We start from the raw sequence: 23,396 nt of genomic DNA, 5'->3' as shown, positions 1-23,396 counted from the left end.
GAATCATTATCCTTATTACTCAAGCTTAACCATTTATTCATGGGTAAAAAATATGTTTATCCTAAGATATAAATAAAATAACATCTCTCATATAATAATTATTCACAACCTTAGTTAAGTAAAACAGTAAAATACACTGAAGTGACAAAAGTCATGGGATACCTCCTAATATTTTGTTGGTCCTCCTTTTGCCCGGCGAAGTGCAGCAACTCAACGTGGCATGGACTTCACAAGTCGTTGGAAGTCCCCTGCAGGAATATTGAGCCATGCTCTATAGACGTCCATAATTGTGAAAGTGTTGACGGTGCAGGGTTTTGGGTATGAACTGACCTCTCGATGATGTCCCATAAATGTTCGATGGGATTCATGTCGGGCGATCTAGGTGGCCAGATCATTCGCTGGAATTGTCCAGAATGTTTTTCTAACCAATTGAGAACAATTGTGGCTCGGTGACAAGGCGCATTATCATCCATAAAAATCCCATCATTGTTTGAGTACGTGAAGTCCATGAATGGCTGTAAGTGATCTCCAAGTAGCTGAAGGTATCCATTTCCAGTCAATGATCGGTTCAGTTGCACAAGAGGACCGAGTCCATGCCATGTAAAAACAGCCCAGACCATAATGGAACCAGCACCAGCTTGAACAGAGTCTTGTTGACAACTTGGGTCCATGGCTTCGTGGAGTCTGCGCCACACTCGAACCCTACCATCAGCTCTTAATAACTGAAATCGTGACTCATCTGACCAAGCCACGGTTTTCCATTCGTTTAGGGACCAACTGATATGCTCACGAGCCCACGAGAGTTGCTGCAGGCGATGTCGTGCTGTCAGTAAAGGCACTCGAGTCATTCTTCTGCTTCCATAACCCAAGGAAGACAAATTTCGCCACACTGTCTTATCGGACACGTCCCTCGTACGTCCCACATTGATTTCTGCGGTTATTTGACGCAGTGTTGCTTGTCTGTGAACATTTACAACTCTACGCAGACGTCGCTGGTCTTGGTCGTTAAGTGCAGGTGGTCAGCACTGCGCTGTCCATGGTGAGATGTTATGCCTGAAATTAGATACTCTCTGCACACTCTTGACACTGTGGATCTCGGAATGTTGAATTCCCTAACGATATCCGAAATGGAATGACCTATGCATTTAGCTCCAACTACCATTCCGCGTTCAAAGTCTGTTAATTCTCATCGTACGGCCATAATCACGTCAAAGCCTCTTTACATGAATAACTTGAACACAAATGAAAGCCCTGACAAAGCACTTCGCATTTATACATTTTCTACGCGATACAACTGCCATCTGTATAGTTGCATATTGCTATCCCATGACTTTTGTCACTTCAGTATACAATATTGTATTGCTTTGCGATGTACACACTAATATTGATGAAACAGAAACAGCTGACTGTATTGAAAAAGCTGCCTTGATTGGTACAGTCAGTTCTGGGTAGCCTATACTGTTGTCCTGGGTTCAAATCCCAGAGAAGGCTTAGATGTTTGTAAATACATAGTGTCTAGGTCATTTAAAATACTACTTTGCCAAACATCCTCTCAAGAGGTTTGGCGGAAAGGGAAGAGGGTGTGAGACCTTTGGATCCTCTCCATCAAAATTTGGACCAAATTTGTTCATTCTTCTGGCTGTAAAATCAATTACTCATCGTAGTGCAAATGTGGAAGTTTTTCAAGACAACTCAATGGCCACTACACGATGCCCATTCTTGATAAATTCATTAAGAAGTGTCCAGCCATTTGAAACAACAACACAAGGACTTTACACAAATACTTAAAATAATTTAAATAATTTTATAACACTGTTAATAAATAATTTTATGCTTACGAAGGTCAATTTCTAAGGCTTTTAATTTTTCATCTGCTTCCAAACAAGCTTTTTCACTTCTTTCTAACTGTTCCATTAGTTTGCCAACATCAACCAGTGCTCCTTGGTAATTAACAAGTGACGATTTGTTACTCTCCTCTTTAGTTTCTTCTATGCTTTCTACTTCACCAGTTTTAAATAATGGAATGCATTTTTTATTTCCTGAAACAAAAGCAATACAAAAAGAAATGCTAATTAATAATAAATTTTCTCTACTTGGCGATAATGCAAGTTTTTATTAGCTACAACTTCAATGTGTGAAGGCTTCCCAACACAACTCCCCATCATTGCAGATAATTTTAACGTTCTGCAGAGGTGGTTGCTTTATAGAACATGATCAATAGCAACATTCAATATCATTATTAGAAACACTGGTCATTTCTAGAGGTAATCATCTAAAGAGAGTCATTGTGAGGTATTCGCTTGTGGACATGCATAAATATTCATTTGAATTATCCTTATAAATTCTTGAATCTGCCTTTTTCTAATACAAGTCACCTATCTTTTAATTATTCTTTTTAAGCAAGCTTCATTTATAACACTTTCAATATTTAAGATAAGAATTGAATATTACTTTGTAATTTATGCACACAAACTAGAAGGAACTATTTATTGACAAACATGGCATTTAAATGTTTTAAATACTGTGATGCTCTTAGCCTATCAAAATTCAGCTAGATCCGTTAAATTCAGCAAGCATGACTTGTCATGCAAAGTGAACTAGAATGTTTTCTATATAAGAACAGAATATTATTTAAGAAAATAATTTGTTTAAATAATGAGACCTTCTGATAACAATAATCATTCAGAAGATACAGGTATAGAATACACAAAAATTCCTTAATAAATTACAGAATGAAATTAAATTTCATACTTTATAAAAACATTCTTCTTAATATTATCAAAAGTATACACTGATTACTCTAAATGATCTTACCAATGGCTAGTTCTTCAATGTTTACTTTTGGTCCATCAGGTTTCAAACTTTTATCACCATCAATAGGCTTGTCGGTCAGTTTGCGATATCGAAATATTTCCCGCTTACAAACTTTTTGTATAAGTTTTCTAACCTGCAAATGAATCACATTTTCTTTAGTTCACACATTTTCAAACACAAGGAACTGTTTATTTTAAACGCACACAAAATAAAGGTAATGACTGTTAAAAAAATGTACAGTTAGTATAAGCACTGTATTTACAGTTAGTATATGTATAATATTAATATATTTAATATGTGTGCTGCCACAACTGATATTGTGTGCTCAGTCACATGGGCCAAGAGTACCTGCACTCATGCATTTTCTGTTGTTTTGTTATTTAAATATAGCAGTAAATAAATTCACGCAACAACACCTGAAATGGGACATGAAATAATATTTTTGCCCCCTGATGATGAGAAATGATTTGGAAACAGATAAACAACACCTACACGTTCTGCGACTTATGCAAAACACGCGCACATGCGATATGTTATTTCCCATTAGTTTCTTAACAAGAATGGAACAATAACTAAACAATTTTTGGAATTTTTTTTACCTGCCTCATTACAATTTATCTCATTATAACATTTACCAAGAGAATGAAAACGGGAAAAAAAAATTTTTTTAATTAAAAAAAATAATCGATTAAAAACCCAAGTCTGAAAGCATTCAGATTTATATTATGCCCAAAGGGGGACCCGCCCTTTTTTTAACGGTTTATGTGCTGCCTTTACTTATTAAATATCATGTTCTTTGCACTTAAACTACATAAAATTCAATTCAATAGCAATATCACAAAATATTTAAAAAGAGCATAAGTTTAGAATTTCTGATAGATAGTCTCATTCGCTGAAGGGAAAATAATGTTCCCCCCCTACAGTGTTGCCATTGCTCACTTTGAAATCATTGAGTTTGTTAATCAAAATTTATTAAATTTATACAAATTATGAAATAGATAATAAAACAAATTCAAAATTTGGGCTTCTAGGTGCCCATGTTCAGGTGGAGAATTATATTATTCAAAATTTGATGGCTCTAGGTACCATTCTTTTTTCACAGTGTGAGAAACATACATAGATTCATGCAGACTCTTCATTATTTAATTTCTGTATATATAATATAGGGCTATATAATTTGGTGGCAACAATTTAAGAACTGGTATGTCATTTAGGTACTATTCGGTTTCGAAGGCCGTAAAAAATCGCCAAACTAGTGTTGATGCCAATGCTGCCAAAAATAATTGCGGTAACCCTAATAACTGCGGCAAGAAAGGAAGTATAACAGTAAATAACTATCTAAGATTGATGTTTTAATTTAGATGAAAGGTTAATTTCATATTATATAATACTTTATTATTATTATAATTTATATGAAAAAGGCTAAACATGTCTGAATGGAAGCATAAGAGTAAATAACTATTTCAGATCATTATTATAATTTATATAAAAATTGCTAAACATAACTGAATGGATGCCTGCATCACTATTTCGCTACCGACTTATCGCTAAAGCATAATATTTCATCTCGTTATTTGTTCAAACGTAATTTTCTATAATGAATGATGCCTTTTCTTTGAAAATGTTCTCGGTAAAGTGCAGAATCGCTCACGTATTTGCTTGCCGCTTTTTACAAGGGTAAAAACAATTGAATTTTTGTCAATTTTCTTTTACTTTTTAAGTGAAAATAGGTCGATGTGTACATAGATAAAGTCAAGGGTGTGCGCAGTGCCATTTTTGTGCAATTCTAGGATTTTTTTTTTTAAGTGAAAATAGGTCGATGTGCACATGGATACCAAGTATATGCAATTCTTAAAAACGCGTCAAGCAGTGGGTGATTCTGCACTTTACCCGAAATTCTATTGCCGACTTTTCGTCATGGGCAATTCCCAAATTGTTAAATCCATAGGATATCAAATAAGGATTTAAAATCAAAAAAGGATTTAAAAATCAAACTAGTATGTCAACGGCGTCGTAAGAAATATAGAACTATATAAACTTGCGCAATCTGAAATCAACGCGTACGCTAGATTTGGCGTGCTATTAAATGGGCGCGTTTGCTAGATTTGCCGCTTTTGCGCATACATTTTCGCTGCAATTTTTTTTACGGCTCTCAAAACCGAATAGTACCGACATTTATGATAAGCCAACACAAAATGCCCTTTTGTGACTAATAGCCCCTCTGGGCTAAAACGAGGTTTTTCATTCTAAACATTTAGTTATCGCATCTACATTTTGAGAATGATCTATTTCATTATGCCACGTGTATTATTCAGTCCCTTTTTGTACACCAAAAACCTAAACATTGTTTGCATTAGCTACGGCAATACGAGTACGTACTCGGTGATTTAAGCAATGTGATCTATAACGAGTTATCTTGTAGCTGGTGGCAAACATGCAAATAAGATAAATACAATGAAGTTAGAAATAATATAAAGTGTTCTCGGTTGATGTCCTAAAACCACATTTAAACATAAGTTATACAGTACAAAGTCCGCAATCCGGACTCGTCGGGACTTCGGCGATTCTGGATTATAGATCATCAATTTAAATCTGGTAAGATGGCATGCATAAATTATACAATTAAAAATATGAAACCGTAATTTATGAAATAAAGAGCAATTATGATCTAAAGGGTATCAAAATTTACAAAAAAAAAAAGCTTAATATTTATTTGTTTACTTCATTGAACATTTCTTTCAATGTAAGTTGTTTAAGTTGCTTCGTTTTTATCCAAATACTTTCTCTTTAATTCTATAAACAGACATAATTTCTTGTTCAGTTACAAAGTTCCACCTGTTCAAGTCCTATAATTGCCGTGTCAAGAATACCGACTAACTTGTCAATGGAAATTTTTTCATTTTCAATAATTTTTCTGTCACTTTCTTCACTATTATTATTCACACTTACGCATGCGCGTTTCCACGCATGCATAAGTTTGTGGCTTTGAGATCATGATTATATATCATTCCGGATAATGGATGTCCGGATTACGGACTTTGTACTCTAAATTTCTCATTTATATATATATATGATTAAATTAGAAACTCTAAAAGAACTACAAATAATAATTTTGAAAGAAAGTTTCCATTTTGAATGAATGCAATACACATACCTGAGCCCTCGTTAGCATCAAACCAAGAGTGTAAAGTATTTCTTCAATATCTTTCTCCAATAAATAGCCACAATGACTTTGATCAAAATATATAAAAGACAATAATAAATATGGGTCGTGTGTGCACATCAGAGTTCTTTTCTTTCTCTTCTTTTTTCTTTCTATTAAACAAACATATACAGGTATGTGCATTTAAAAAATTGCAGAATAAATTGACAAATTATTAAAAAACATATTAAAACTAAAAATTATCATTTAGAATCAAAATTATTAGATAATAACAAACATACATCCTCGATGCCAATTTTTATGAACATGCACCGCTTTTCAAGTTTTGCTATGGACTTTTTGTATGGACTAGTGTTCATTTTCTATACTCATGCATAGTTTGTTGAAAAAATGAAAGTGTTGAGCTGGACTTTTTATTACAGTATAAAAATGGATAGGTTTAAGAGAAATGTCCAAGGTTTACGTGTAAATGGTAGGTTTACAAAATCTTTCCAAAGCATTTAAAAAAAAAAAAAGAGGGGGAAAGCAGCCAATAATGTTATTATTTATCTGAGATTCACAGAGAATTAAAACCAAGTTGATCTCCATCAAGTCCATTTTTCAAAAACGAGACTTTATGAGATGTAGATATTTAACTACAACTGCCCACAAAAATGTATCAAATTTTAAAACACGTTAATTCAAACTGCTCATTAACCACTTAACTGTTTTAAAACACATTAATTCAAACTGCTTATTAACCACTTAACTGTTTCCTTTTAAATTTAAATCCAAAAAAATGTCACTTTTTTTAAATTATTAAAATTTCATTTTAAGTTCAAAAGTTAATTTCAGCTAAATTTAAGCATTTAGAGCAATTTTTATTATGAAATTTCTAACAATTTTAATACTTAAAATTAACATATTGTTCATAACCATATGTCTACATAAATGTTAGTACAGTGTGAAATTTCATCTCCAAAACTTTCCCCATCTTTTTTGTTTCAGATAAACTTTTTCGATATATTCCCTGCAAAAATATTTTCCCATACAATCGGGGGAAAAAAAAACCAGAATATTGATCATGCTTCAAAAGACTACTTTGTCACCTTATTATAAATTTATGAACTAATAAGAAATAAAAATATGGGATAAAACAAAGAGCACATAAACTCTTCTACCCCTTATTCCACATAGGCAAATCAAGTGAATTCCAGAAGTGACACATTTACAGCATGCTAGCAAATCAGTTAAATGACTGTCACAAAATATATAACAGAAACACATAAAACAGATTAAGTTCATATTCATGATTTGCAGTAATTAATAAGAAGTAGTAGAAAAATGTTTCATTTTATGAAATTCATGCACTGAAAATTAATTAGACTTAAGCAACAATAGTTTAAAAAACAAGAATTTCTTGATTAACAAATAAGAAAGGTTTTTTCTTGAAGGGGGGTGTCACCTATCTTTTGAAAATTCGGAAATTTCCATCTGACCTTGCTTTCTATGATTCCACATGTGATCATTCTTGATTTCATCCCCCCTCTTCACGTAAGACAGTTGTGTAAAGCTGTGTTAATTCCTTTCTCACCAGCTAAATTTTCCAAATACCCCATTCTTTATCAGTGATTTCCCATTTAACAATGATACAACCATTAACCCATTCAGTATGGGCATGTCATATATGCATCAGCAGCAAACATTATCTCACAGCCGGGTGTGTCATATTTGAATAGCCATTTAATTCATTCTATGGCCAGGCGTACTACATTTGACTTTTTAGATAGAACATTTAATTAGTATTTTTGTTGCCCCTAGATGTAGCTGTATGTTTATTATGGTGAAATATATCCTGTTTATTATGGTGAAGTATGTTTACCACCTTCATTTCTATGCAATGTATTTTATTTTTGGTATTTTGTTTTGGAATGAGAGTAAGATTCTTGGGTGTTGAGCAATGTAATGTCTCTGTAACTGCATTTGATATTATAAACAAATGCACTGCTTTGAGGTACTTTTTATTTTTATTTTTGGGATATAGTGAGATAGATGTTTAGAAAGATTAGAAATTTTTTTTAATTACTTTTAGATTTTTAAGGCATTGAAATGAATGTATCCTCAGAGTGGCAAACAAAAGCAGTATCTGAACCTAAAAGAATACACGCAAATGCTAATTCGTTAGTATGGAATAATGTAATGGCTCTTACCATTTCATATAAAAAAAATTAACATGTTCTGAATGCTCTGGAATACTTTTTAATTTAATTTAATAATTTTTCTTATTTTTATTTTATTTTTTTATCTGGTTACAGTGGAGTAGATGTTCTATCATTAGAGACTTTTTTATTACTCTTAGTTTCTGGGCATTGAGACCCTTAGCAAGTTTTTTTTTTTTTTTTTTAAATGGCAAAAGACTATCTGACTGTAGAAGAACATACACAAATGCTAAATGAGTCAAATTTGCTGAGTAAAATAGCAGCAGATATTCTATTCCCGTGACATACGCAAGGTGTACGAACACCCATGTTTCAAAGAATATCATACAATATCATACACGGTCTCTTTTTTGAAATATTGCTTCCCTTTTCATTGTTTGCAGGTTGAATTTTTATGAAAGACAGTTTTAATTATGTGTTGTGTTAAATAAAATCTGTGATTGTTTGGCTATTTTTCCATATATATTTATTTGTGTGATAAGGGAAAAGTTATATTATTCTAGAATGAGTATTTATAAAATTTTTAAGGAAAATATAATAATAAAAATTTGAAATTAATTCTGACAACTACCTGATATAATGCACCAAAAATTGGAACAATTGGATGAAAAATTTAATTTATACGAATTTTTTTCCAAAGTTAGGCTTAGGAGTGCAAATTTCACGTCTCCACAAGACAACGCATCCGGTTAATGTGCCGTCCCAAGACAATGCTTTGGTAACAGAGGTGCCCGTCGTGAATGGGTTGAAGTCAAAACCAGCATTGCAGAATCAGTTTCATTTCTCTGGACAGAATTTCAGCAAGTTTTCAATATTTCAATGAAAACTTTTCATGATTTCAAGACACAATTCATATGCAATCTAGTCTCTGACATTTTTCAACCGTATTCAAATATTACAGGCTTCTAAAATGAAGAGATGTAATAAACATGAACTCAATTGCATTCAGTATCATTTCAAAAATTATTTAATATACAAGCATGCAGAGTAAAATCTGCTATTTACTAAGAATACAGAAGAAATAACAAACAGTTTGATAACAGAATAATATGCGTAATATTAATGGTTTTCCATGATTTTATTACAATGTCACAACACAGGCCTAGGACCCAATTCAAAATGCAAAGATGTGTATCTTAAAAAAAAAAAAAAAAAAAAAAAAAAAAAAAAAAAAAATCTGATGTGTACACATAATTTCCTTATACATAATATTATATTATACACATTTTTTTCCTGCATTTCATTTAAACTTATTTCCTTGGTTTTCATTAGATATATTTCTCATTCAATTAATTCAGTTCTCACTTTGCGACAAGGCAAAAATACATAAAAATTCAAAATATTTTCATTAAAAATTGAATAATATAAAACATAAATACAGTTAAAATGATTTAAAGAACAACTTTTATAATTAAAATTAGAGTTTATACGGAAAAACAAGCAATTCAACCAGCAGGCAAGAAGGCAGATTTTTCAGTGCACAAAACTGAAAGCTTACTTTTGGTTTCACTCGGCAAAAAGACACTGAAGACATAGAGATTGACTTAATTTGTTGCGGATGCTATGTTGAGCTAATATATGGGATATATTTCTAATACACAGGATATATGGATTAAGCATAATTTAATTCGCAATAATAAAAAAGAAGACATAATCTTTGTTGTTGTGAAGCTTAGTTTCTCTACATTGGCAATAAATCCACTATTCTGCTAAGTTTCAAATGTAAACAAATATGGCTGACATGTTAAACAAAAATTAGGCTTAGCCGCACTTTTAAATCGTTGATAAATCTACATTTATTACATGCAGGTAAACTAAAGGCATAAAAGCCTTAACTGGATGATAATGACAACATAATTCAATCATTTTTAAAGCAAAAAATGCACCATTTAACAACATATAAGAATTTAAAAACTGAGCTCACTGAGACAAGTAACAGAGGGGGCGTGTATACATATTTATATACTTTTGGTGCAGCAGATCGCAACCAAAAAGGGAGGTGCACAACTATATATTATAGCAGTCCTATATATAAAATTTAAACATTCTGAGGCCACTCATTATTGAGTTATGCGGGATACGTACACACGCCACGAAAAAATTTCTTCTGAATGCATTTTAAATCAGTTTTACAATTTTTGCTTGGGCTGGGGGAGTCCTTTATTCTGGCCTTAAGTACGTATGTCAATCAAAAACATTGTTAAATTGCATTCAATAGCAGTCAAAATGGATATTTCCGTTGAAATATGAGACTCGGAATTTTTCACGATTACAATACTTCCTTTACTTCGTACAAGGAAGTAAAAATCAAAAGAAAATTAAGTTCTAATCTACACAAAACTATTCTTTACACTCTTAAACTTTAGACAAGAAATTCTTAACTCAATTTTTAAAAACAAGAGGGGGTTAAAAAGTCATACTCAAATAAGGATAAATTTATTTTTGAGTGAACGTATTACAAAATATGGAAAAATAGATATTCAAGTAGCTAATATTGTTGCAAGCTACAGGTTCATTGATATCTCTTTAAATGAACATGGCAGACCTCAAAGAAAATAAATTACCGTGCAGGATCCCTGCATAAGTCACTATCTTTGCACTGTTAAGGAAAACAAGATAACATGCAGAAGAGCATGATTACAGAAGCAGTAACTTGCTCAGTACTGTCTCTACTTGACATTACTAAAGCCATAACTTCACGAGCAGTATCAGAAGATTTTAGCCACCGACAATGCTTCTGTCATCAAAACTTCTTGATTTAGGAGGGTGACCGACCAATGATTCTGCAACTCCTCTGATATCATATTTGACTATAATGAATCACAGGGTGTGAAATACAACTGAAAAACTAAATTTTTTTCACTAATTCAGTCTGCAATATATTCTAGACAGAAATTTAAAAGACAATAAATTACCTTCTAATTAACTACCCATATGCATTCAATATTGATTATCAATTGTTATTACATAGCTAATGCACTTCTGATAGATTTACAATAAATACGTTTTTAATTTAATGTGCAGTTAGTTCAATATGCAACCTAACTTACATGCAACTCAGTCAGTTATCAGTCACTACAACTGAGTCACTCCAATAGAGCAGCAGCAACCCAAATACTTCAAATCAGTAGGTAGAAACTGACAATATATTATAAAAATAAGCACAATAAATAGCACACACAGCACAACAAATAACTGGAAATAGCTCAAGGAGAATGGGGATTTTTCCTTAGCACACAAGAAATATTGTCCGTTCTCAAAGTTAACAGCACAGTAAACTCTAAAAATTGGTCAGAGGGCTTTGAAAAACTGTTCACCCAAACCTTCCAGAAAGTCAACAAGAAACTGCCAAATGTCACCAGCTCATATATCATGTTCTACTTGGAGTATTTTAGTAAGTCAAATGTTATTGCACTTAGTAATAAAAGATAAAAAAAAAAACATATAAACCCTCAAATGCAAAACATGTGGTCACAAATTTGATTAAATATAAAATAAACCCTATAATCATTATCCTAAAAGCAACAAATACACAAAATAAGTAAGTAAAACAATGCGCAATACTGTAATAATATAGAAAAAACAAAAATACAATCAAAAGAAATTTAAATGTTTAAAAATATTTATAATATTATTAGCAACATTAATACATTAAAATTAGTGTGTAATAATAATAGTAACATTAATACATTCAAATTGGTGTGTAGGGTTTTATTTATTTTTACTAATAGGTATTTTAATTTGTGAATCTTTCCAGGTATCTCTTATTCCCCTCAAGTTTTTTCACCAGGATAAATGAGTAAACGAAGTATTTAAACTATTGGAACAAGAAGGTTAGGCAAAGTGTGACTTCACTATTGTGAGTGCACAAGTGCTGTTTACTTCTAGCTATTAACCTAATATTGACTTTGCATTCTTGCCACCGAATTATTATCCTGCTGAAATATTCAACCTGTTAGGTGAAACTGAATTGTGTAGTCTTGCACTAGCCTTTATCTTTGAATTTAGTCGTTACATTATCTTTTTAAGTTCCTCACCACAAGAAGTTGGTGACTGTGTAAGAAGTTAAGAAGTTAAGTCCACGTCATCTGTAAAGTATTATGTTGAATAAAAGGGTCTTTTACACCCTTCCCTTGCTGCGTTCATCTTCAAGTCTTTGCGAGAAATTGCAAGACAGACATTTTAAGTAGATCTAGTTAAATTTTAAGCTAGCCAAAAAGACTAGGAAATACCTTTTTCTCTTTTATCATCACCATCGTAATCATCATCATCAGATTCATCATCATCTTTGTCAGAATCATTTTCATTCATTTCATCTTTTCGTCGAAAGTCTTCCTTTTCATCCTAAAAAGGGAAGCAGATTTTGAAGTAAAAAGCACAAAGTAAAATTTAAAAACTTTACTCATAATTCATTCAAGGAATAATTAAAATACTCAGGACTGCAGAAATTTTACACTTGCAAATGTTTACTCTTATAAATTTCTATACTTTCTACCCAGTTCAAGATGCATAATCATATTTTTTCCTCAAATGCATAAAAGCAATAAACTAAATTACCTTTTAACACAAGAATATACACTCAAGATTACTGAAAATAGCACACCAAGAAGGAAGCATCAGATCCCAAGTAGCAAACAACATTGCAAACTGGTCCGAGAGGTTGCAAAGTGCTCGTGGTAACTTTTATGACATCTTTACAACGTTGTGAAGACTCAAAATATTTGCCATTGCATCTTGGCAATTTCTCAACGTCTCTGAAATGTCATGATATGACCGCTTTTGGACGTGGTGTGTTTTTTTTTCGGGGGGGGGGGAGTTCATCAGCATTACTTTTAGAATAAAAAGAGACTAAATCTGCCCTCTCAAGAATCTGAAGTCCGCATAAGATTTATTTTGCAGTGTTTCATTACTTCATTTCATCTAAATATATTATTCTAAGTAGACCTATCGAATGAAATGTAAATTTAATATAAATACTTTTGATTTATTAAATTTAATTAGTACTAAACATGCGTGCTAAATAATTGTTTAAAATTTTGTTAAAATAATTTATACTTAAAATATTTTTTGTAAATATTATAGCAAAATATTTTAAAATGAAACTAATCTATAAAGTAAGTTACTAAGTTATGCATTTTATATACTTTAAAATATCATATTTCCAAAATCAATGTAAATCACATTACCAATTATTTCACTACTGAAATATGACTATTTCTTATTTTTGAAATAAGGATGAATTCAAGGCTGTCCAATATATACGATGGAAAACTCATCTACAGTCAGGAGAAGCAGACCTGTACATTATTTACTGGATGTTTATATAAATGAACATATCGAGATTTGCACGCTTTGGCTAGCTGCCAAATTTGAACAAGGAACTACGCAATTAATTCAGATTCTAGCAGTTCTTTTAAGTAATTTGGTAAAGATGCCATCTGTAAGGCGTTTGAAAAGACTGACTGCATGTTTAAAATTGAATCAAGCAATGACTGATATAAATCATATTGCTTATATTAAAAGTAAATGTAACATGCTGTCAATCAAAGAACGCATTGTGAATCTTCTCATTGTTCTGTATCTACTTACTTCAACTGCCTTCAGCAAGTGAAATTCCATTGCTGTGAGCTCTTGCTCGGAAGCCTCTGAATTGAGAAGAAATCATTGTGAGAATGCTAAATTTGTGCTTATTTTGTGTGTGAATATCTGCTCTACAAGAACAGATATTCACACACAAAATAAGCACAAAACTGCTACAATGCTAATCATGAATCTAGTGTTCATGAAATAGTGTCTCTGTGGTCTATAGTGGTCTGTGGAATATAGTGTTCGTGAAATAGTGTCTTGGTGGAAATAGTGTGTCTCCAATCACTGTGGTTGCATCGGTACAATATTTGGGTACACTTATTAGCTTTGTGCTTCAGTTATAATGTCCTAAGTGCTATATCGCATATCATTCATATTAATCGATTATTGTGTTCATATTAAAAAGTTGGCTCTCAGAATTAATTCATATAAAACCAAAAATAACATACAACAGTAAGGCACTTTCTGGTTTTGCTGAAAATGCAATCAATACAGAAGCAACAACAATTCAGCTGTTATGGTATGTTCATTATTTTCAAAATACAAAGAAATTATTGAACTGGTACCAGTACGTAATATGACTGCTAAGAGGAATTAGATATATGTATAATATAAGCATTAATTATTAAAATTAATAATAATGCACACTCTATAGTATATTGTCTTTTGTACAGTATGCAGAAAAGGTTAATGATTTTAAACAGTGTATGAAATGTATGATCGAAAAACTAGTGTTAAGGAAATATTAGCATTTCTATGAAATATTGTAATCTACAATTATGTGATATTTAATTGTGTAATATTAAAAAACACTAAACATTTTTTATTAATTACAAATTGCAGTTTCATTACTTTTCGTTTGGTATCTATTCTTCCAAACACCGTGTAATTCGCAATTTTTTAAATACTACCGTTATGTAAGTTTATTAGATTACCTCAATAAATGAATGTTGGAAATTAGGTTTTATTTTTTATTAAATTTAAGTATATCCTATTTTCTTTGCTTACTTTTTATGTACTTGTGATAACAAACAAATTCATGATAAATAGAAACAAAAAGTTTCAACGTGTGCTATTTAACGAAGAGCTTACTTTAATGTACTAGCATATACTATATTATTTCCATTATTTCTGTACAGTAACAAAAGGAAAGTTATTGATTATAAAAAGTGCATGAAATAATCATTGTAATCTACCACTATTCTAAAATGTAGAAACTAAAAATAAGTAAATACATTAACATATTATCGAAAGAAATGGAGTTAAGAAACATCAGCATTACTAGTAAATACTGCAATCCATAATTATTGCACTTTTAATTGCTTACTATTTAAAAAACACTTTTTTTTTAATTATTATTATTAATTGGAAATTTTAGTTCTGTTACCTTCCTTCTGCTTTTTATACTTTCAAACCCTATGAGTTCATGTTTTTTCTTAAATAGTGCTGTCACGTATGTTGTTTGTTAGGTTATTATTTCATTTATATATGACTATGAGAAGTTATTAGATTTAGGTATATTTTTCATCACATTTATTAACTACTTTATACTGTCTTTCATTTAAATATCTTGGAGATATAGAAGTTAATGGCTATATTTTTTTACTGTGAAACGCGAATAAATTTATACTTGTGTTCAGGTAAAATACTGATTATGTTACCTTCAGAACCGCTTCTTAATTTATCACGACAAGCAATTTTCAATGTCTCTGAGATTTAACAGAAATAAATGTGATATCAGAAATGCTCTTTTTTTTTTTTTTTTTTTTTTTTAAACCCACATATATATTTTTACTTTTACTTATGTCTAATTACTTAAAACCTACTATTAATGTTATACATTTATAATAACCACTTTCATAATTACTCTCACTTAAGGGAAAAAATGATGAAATCTTAAATAACCGTAACTTAGAAATTAAGTTATTTAAAAAATACAGTTTCAAGTACTGAAAATAATTAAGGCTGTTATTAATTATGCATATTTAGTCTAAAGAGAAAAAATTGTATTATCTTCTAGTTTTCAGGTAATGATAAAATATTTAAACTTTATATAAATACAGTCAAACGTCTTTAATCCAGACTCGTCGGGACTTTGGCGATTCCAGATTATCGGTTTTTCCGGATTATAGATCATCAGTTTAAATCTGGCAAGATGGCGTGCAGAAATTATGAAGTTAAAAATATGAAACCGTAATTTATGAAATAAAGAGCAATTATGATCTAAAGGGTATCAAATTTACAAAAAAAAAGTTTAATATTTATTTTGTTTACTTTATTAAACATTTCTTTCAACCCACGCAGGCGTAAAGCATACATTACGCATAGTCGAAATTAGAAAACTGCAACCAGAAAACTATTTGATGTGTATTATTGATATTTAAAATGACGAGGAATTTGATTTAAATTGTATCAAAGATGGAGTACATCGAAATGAAATACTACATTTAGTATGGAAGAATAAAATAAAAACATCTGCCCTGACGATAAGGATAGTGCTGTCAGATCAACTTCCAGTTCATTGCGCGCCACTACGTCCCCCCCCCCCCTGCAGAGCAGCGTGAAATTGATAAACAGATTTTGGAATGGTTAGAGAAACAAAGGATATGCCTTTATCCATTTTTTGCAGCAGTTCCACGTTTTGTTTGATGGACATCGAAACATGCTTTCGCTTTGTAGATCCTTTGACAGCTCCAGAATCAAAAATTCTTTTTGACATAATCAAAAGTTCAAGCTTATTTTTATAAAATTGCTCTAACAGTCTGCAAAAAATAATAAGCCAGATCCAATTAGAAGATTAAGGAACAACGCAATCTGCAACATTAACTGAAATAGATAATTAGATAATTTTAGCTTAGCTTATACTGTCCGTTATACATTAAATGTGCATGCGTCAACATATTATGCGTAATGCATTTACGCATGCGCATAAAGTTTGTAGCTTTGATGTCCGGATTATAGATCATTCCGGATTATGGACGTCCGGAATAATGACTTTTGACTGTACAAGGAATACAAAATTTTTAAAAAAGAAGAAAATACGAGGGCCATCCAGGAAGTAGATTACGTTTCCGTCTGTGTCCGCTAGGGGCGGGGCTAGCGCGGCCATCTTGGGGTCAGAGCGTTGCGCAGCTCAGTCTGCATCTAGCCGTGCTAGTGAGAGGTTCGTGCTGTGCTCCGTTCAGATACTGTGACGGTTTGAAATGTCTGCGTTAATTGAAAATCCCGTGAGCTGCGAGGTGCGCTCAGTAATAAGGTTTCTGACTGCAAAAAACTGTAAACCGATAGAAATCTATCGGCAGCTTCGTGAAGTGTATGGGGACAACATTATCACTGAAGGTGGAGTGCGTCAGTGGGTCATAAGATTTCAAAATGGCCGAACCAATGTTCACGACGAAGATCGAAGTGGGAGACCCAGCATAGTGACCGCCGAACTTCTCGAAAAAGTCGATGCTAAAGTCCGTGAAAATCGAAATTTCACAATAATGGAACTTTCTTTGAGTTTTCCACAAATTTCGCGAAGTTTGTTGCACGAAATCATCAGCGAAAAGCTTGGTTACCACAAGTTTTGTGCAAGATGGAAGGCAAGAAGAGGTAACAAAGTGGTTGAAGGCGCAGGCGGCCGAATTTTTCGACGAAGGAATTTCCAAGCTCGTACATCGCTACGATAAATGCCTTAATTTGTATGGTGACTATGTAGAAAAGTAGTATTTGAGTGTGGCTTTCATCTGTATATAATAAAATTTGTTTCCTATACTTTGTTTATTTTTTTATTCCAAAACGTAATCTACTTTCTGGATAGCCCTCGTATATTAATTATTAAGCTTATTTGTTGCTTATTTTTCTGCATAAATCAATATGTAATGATATTTTCACAACTGTTGCAAAAAACTATTTGTGAACATTTGGGTGTCTTTAAGACGTCATGATCCGATGCTTTCACAACCAAAATATCACCTGCGAAAGACGCAATAACGGTGTCTATGCGACAAAATCCTCACCTGCAAAGACGTAATAAAGACGTTTTTGCGGTTGCAAAACAGTGGAGTTTCACGGACATCTGGGAGTTTTAAAGACGACATATTGCAACATTTTTGCGACGACTTCCGTGACGAGTTTGCAACGTCGTTACAACGTTGCTTTGCTACTTGGATTGATATGATATGTAATACACACAAGGATACAGATGAGAGATTAATTTAATCCCAATATCAAGACAAATACGTTGTGTACAGTTACACAAATATAATGCTACTTCATTAGCACATCACCACCTGCTGCAATACATGCCACAATGCAATCCAACATTAAGTTGATTAAATGTTCAATGTTGTCCTGAAGCATATGAGCCCATAAATCTTGAACAGCCACCTTCAAATCACGTACAGAGCGACAAAATGGCATCTGGCATTTCAGCTGGTTCCATACATGCTCTATAGGGGACACAAGACAGGGAGTGGGCTAGCCATAGAAGAGTCTAAACATTACATACAAAGTCTGGAGCAACTCGAGCTGTCTGCAGACAAACATGATCCTACAGGAAAATTGCTCCTGGAAAACAATTTGGAAAAGGTCTAGAGTCAAAGAATGTCATTAGCATAATGCCCTCACTACTCTGTTTAAGTTCCATGTACCAGAATTAAAAAGGACCAGCTATCACAAGCTATCACCCCCTTAAAACCATTATGCCTGTGGGCTGTGTGTAACGCATCAGCATTGGTAGAGTTGTACTGTTCATCAGGAGGGCCTCCACACCCATACACAGTTATCATCTCTTATCTAAAAGAAACTGGGACTCATCGCTAAACACCACATTTTGACAGTGGCATTTTATGTCCCTCTGGCTTAACGCCATTGTAGACAGAGTTGCCGATGTTTCAGTGTTAAAAGGCAGCACACGAAAAGGGTGCTTGAACTGCAGATTCACGTCCGCAAGCCATCTGCAAATGGTTTGTAGAATGGCTGGCACATCTACATCATGGAACGAGTCACTGTGGGATCCACAAGTGCCTGCCACGTGATACTTTGATCCTCTCATGCCATAGTCTCCCTGGTTACTTCAGACCCAGTTCTCCACAAGTGAATACCATCTCGTGTCCTTTGCTCCCAATGTGTTCCCATGGCACACTCCAAATAATTGACCTTGACAAGCAACATGAAGCATCCTGAGGTTTTCATGATGATGATCAGATCTCTCACAAACTGGCCCCAACTGTGAGAAATATCTTCTTATACATCTACCTCGCATTTTCTGCTTACTAAAGTCCCCCTAAAGTCAGAATTTTTGAGTCTTCATCTATGTGCCGATTTATAAGGTCCACTTCCTGATTGCAGTAGCACTGCAAGGTGTGTTCATGTGCATTTACAACAAACTTGGATCATTTGCATATTGGATTTCACTGTACTCATTTGCAAAGTTTTGCGATTGTACATTCTTCTTTCTTGGTGAGCTACTTTCAGTATTCCTGAATGTAGTATAATTGGTCAAAAACATTAACTATATTAGTCAAAATCTAAGAGATTATGCATTCTGACAATTAGAATGGAAAAAAATATTGCAGTCAATTTAACTAATTGATATGTTTATTATTATTTTTGAAACTTTAAAAATTTAAAGATTCATTTCAAATTTTAATTTAATTTAATTTTTCCATCATTCCTCCCCCCACTCAACAGATAATATATCTTACTTTAAAAGCAGCAAGAACCCAAACTAGATCTTCACATTATCCTTTTAAAAATAATAGAAAATACAAATAATACTTCATGATTATCACAAAAGTTTAAGCTTCATTCATTATTCTCTGAATTATTAACAATATCAATGATTTCATATAATCAGAATATAAAAGATAACACTTTCTAATTTTTCATTATGGCAGTAGGCTATTATCTAAGCAGTGAAGAATAAAAAATACCATTTAATTAATATTTTTTAATAAAATATTATAACCTATTACTAAAATCTTAAATATAAAAACTCTTTGAATCAAAGACAAGACAGAGTAAAAATTACTTTTCTATCCTTTTTATCATCTTTCTTGTCATATTTCTTTTTATCCTAAAATAAAAAAAAGTAAAATAGAAATATGCAATTAAGAACTGTCTTAGGATAAATAACACAACAACATATGTAAAATAAATGACAAACTCTAATATTAATGTTATATGACACTTTTATGTATAGCATACCTACACATCACATTTTTTTGCTCAAATCATACGTTTACGTATAGTATACCAACATACGACCTTTTTCTCAATTCTGAGTGGATTAATACAGAAATGTATAATAAAACTGCATCATAAACATACAAATAGCTAGATAAGGTCAAAATACACCTAAGTATTTAGTAGAGTTTATATTCACATTAAATCTGATCTACTCTACTATGAAATCTGATCTCTTCACATTAAATCTTCAGTTATGTGCAATATAATTATTGCATAATTCTGATTATCAACAAATACTTAAATTGTGAATGCTTGTAATCTCCATTTATTTTTGGATATACACAGAATTTTCAGAAAATCAACATCAATTAAATAACAATTTTTTACTAATATAATTATACAAAAACACTTTAGAATAAAAGTATACAATATATGTAATATATAAAGATTAAAGAAGATAGCTAATTTATTTCATTATTGAAATAATTTAATTCTTTCTGTATACAGTCAAAAGTCGTTAATTCGGACACCCATAATCTGGAATGATCTATAATCCGGACCTCTAAGCTACAAACTTTCTGCGCATGCGCACAGGCGTTTACGAGAGCGCGTAAGACCCTTACGGCTGCAAATATGTTTGTGCGCATGCGCGTTTAATGTGTAACGGAATTATACACTAAGCTAAAATTATCTAATTCAGTTAATGTTGCAGATTGCATTGTTCCTTAATCTTCGAATTGGATCCGGCTTATTATTTTTTGCAGACTGTTAGAGCAATTTTATAAAAGTAACCTTGAACTTTCGATTATGCCAAATAGAATTTCCGATATATATTTACTACAAAGCGAAAGTATGTTTTGAAATCCAAAATCTGTTTATCAATTTCACGCTGCTCTGCGGCAGAAGGGGGGGGGGCAGAAACGTCATTATTAGATTATGATAGATTAGAAAGATAATGTCAAATAGAATTTCCGATATATATTTACTAATATGTAATTTGTATCTACAAAGCGAAAGTATGTTTTGAAATCCAAAATCTGTTTATCAATTTCACGCTGCGGATTGGAAGTTGATCTGTCAGCACTATCCTTATCTTCAGGGCAGATGTTTTTATTTTATTTGGTTTATAATTCGGTACTAAGTGTAATATTTCATCTCGATCTACTCCGTCTTTGATATGATTTAAATCAAGTTCCTCGTCATTCTAATTCGCTTCCGATAGTGAAGAAAGTGACACAGAGGTTATTGAAAACGAAAACATTTCGATTGACAAATTCGGTATTCTCAACACAGCAATTATAGGACTTGAACAGCGGAACTTTGTAACTAAACAAGAAATTATGTCTGTTTAATAGAATTAAAGAGAAAGTATTATCACATGAAACGAAGCAACTTACATTGAAGGAAATGTTTAACAAAGTAAACAAATAAATATTAAGCTTTTTCTTTTTGTAAATTTTGATACCCTTTAGATCATAATTATTCTTTATTTCATAAATTACGGTTTCATATTTTTAATTTTGTAATTTCTGCATGTTATCTTACCAGATTTAAATTGATGATCTATAATCCGGAAAAATCGATAATCCGGAATCGCCGAAGTCCCGACGAGTCCGGATTAACGACTTTTGACTGTATTTCTTTTCTTAGAGTAATAACAGATCATGATTAGCAAATTGTTCATTACTTTCAGTGAATATTCTGCTGCCTGTTTTTTAAAAAAATTAATTATTTTCAGTTTACGTGGTTAATATGTTTACAGAATTTACTTATTCACAACTTCTCAGATGCATTTTGAGTAACATGCATTTCATAGCCTGTTTGTTTATATTACGTGTTTATCCTACGATAAACAGATTCTCAAAAATAATCCTTATAGTGATTTATACAGCATTATAACAACAGTGCCAAATAAATTTCTTTAAAATAAATCCAAAATTTCAATTCTACAGCTTCTTGTAAGTTGTTAGCTTCTTGCATGTATTCTAGAGCGGTTTGCGTTATTAGTAGAAAAGCACATGCATGGAATGTATAGTTTATAGAATTCAATTTAGGGAAAACAACACTGATGAGGATTTTGTAAAACAACATTTGCTGATTTACCTAGTGTTTCTTTTACTGAAGGGTACAAAAGCAATTTTTTAAAAAATTTCATAGGTGAAATTTTTTACATATATTTCAATGCATTTTTAGAAAAGGATTTATTAACTTCCTGGCAAAAAAAAAATTGCTTTTCACTTATTCCTTCACATTTTCTTCAGATATAAATATATTAAAAATATAATAATTTTGTTTTCAAAACAAATCCCAAATAAATACAGTCCAAATTTAGAAGTTAAACAACAAAAATCAGCATTATATTTGCAAATTTTCACAGTGCAAAAGTGAAATTTTGCAAATATAAACGCTAATTTTTGTTGTTTGGCTTCTAAATTAATACTTGTTTGGCATGTTATTTTATCTTAAATACAGTTCATGAAAACTGCAACACCATCAAGAAATCATCACAACTGAATAAATTTATTCATATAAAACTAATAGTGAAGCAAAGAGATGAATAAATTTACAGATGAATAGAAGAGTATTTAAATGCCAAAGTTAGCATTTGGTGAAGCCACTATGCATTGCAATTACGGCTCATACTTGATGTGGCATTGAATCAGATCTTAATGTATATCAGAATAGCATTCCATACTACTTCTATATGAGCTCAAAGTTCATCTGCATTTGCTGTGAGTATTACGAGCAAACTGGCCAATCATAAAATCCCAGCATTCAACAGGTGACATGTCTGGTGAACAGGTAGGCCAAGGAAGAAGTTTTAACATCATGAGAAAAAGTCTTACATATTTCTAGTAACATGTGGATGGGCATTGTTCTGTTGCAATATTCTTTTAGGAATGTGTTGGATGCAGAAATATCTGTGGACTCCAAAACCTCCCTGTGGTTGCAGTTACTAATAATAATATGTTCAATTTTGAGCAAACAAGATCACATATCAAACCAAATAGTACCGTCGATCATAATATTTGGTGGCTGTCCAGTATGATAATGGACTCTGGAACAACCGCTATGATGTCAAATGTGCACTCCAAATTATACTCCAAACCGAAGTAGGATTCATCAATAAATTCAATCTATTACCAGTCAGAACACCACTGACAATGTAAATGAGCCCGTGAAAGTTACAAGCATTAATGAATTAGCATCACATGAATCTTGCACTAAGGAATGCATGAACATGCTCCATATAGTCCCAAGAAATGCAAGCAAACATATTGCAGTTGACACTGACAATGGCATACCTGTAGTGGTGATCCAATGTTATTCTAACTGCTGAAATTACGTTAATCTCATGATAGTCCATCACTATCATGTGAATGAGATGTTTGTCATCCCATGCTTACGCAATATTTTATAGTTCATTGCCATATTTGTGAGTTGTTCAGTTCTCTTGAGCA

General features: G+C 32.1%; 1 protein-coding gene across 3 annotated transcripts in view; it reads right to left on the bottom strand.

Annotated features, from left to right (window-relative positions):
- The window catches only part of LOC118179963 (cell division cycle and apoptosis regulator protein 1-like), a 115,333-nt gene that overhangs the window by 3,680 nt on the left and 88,257 nt on the right, over positions 1–23,396 (bottom strand). For all 3 annotated transcript variants that reach the window (XM_035349123.2, XM_035349127.2, XM_085825982.1), the window contains 5 exons: positions 19,778–19,822; positions 12,408–12,519; positions 5,969–6,129; positions 2,815–2,947; positions 1,839–2,039 (listed from right to left, as the gene is read on the bottom strand). In XM_035349123.2, the coding sequence (XP_035205014.1) occupies positions 1,839–2,039; positions 2,815–2,947; positions 5,969–6,129; positions 12,408–12,519; positions 19,778–19,822 (652 nt within the window). The remainder of the gene's footprint in view (positions 1–1,838; positions 2,040–2,814; positions 2,948–5,968; positions 6,130–12,407; positions 12,520–19,777; positions 19,823–23,396) is intronic.

Source organism: Stegodyphus dumicola, chromosome 10, assembly GCF_044657685.1.
Source record: "Stegodyphus dumicola isolate Sdum_Otavi_A_Nest chromosome 10, ASM4465768v1".
Taxonomy (NCBI): domain Eukaryota; kingdom Metazoa; phylum Arthropoda; class Arachnida; order Araneae; family Eresidae; genus Stegodyphus; species Stegodyphus dumicola.
The sequence above is the reverse complement of the archived record's forward strand: the minus strand, read 5'-3'. Positions and strand labels throughout refer to the sequence as shown.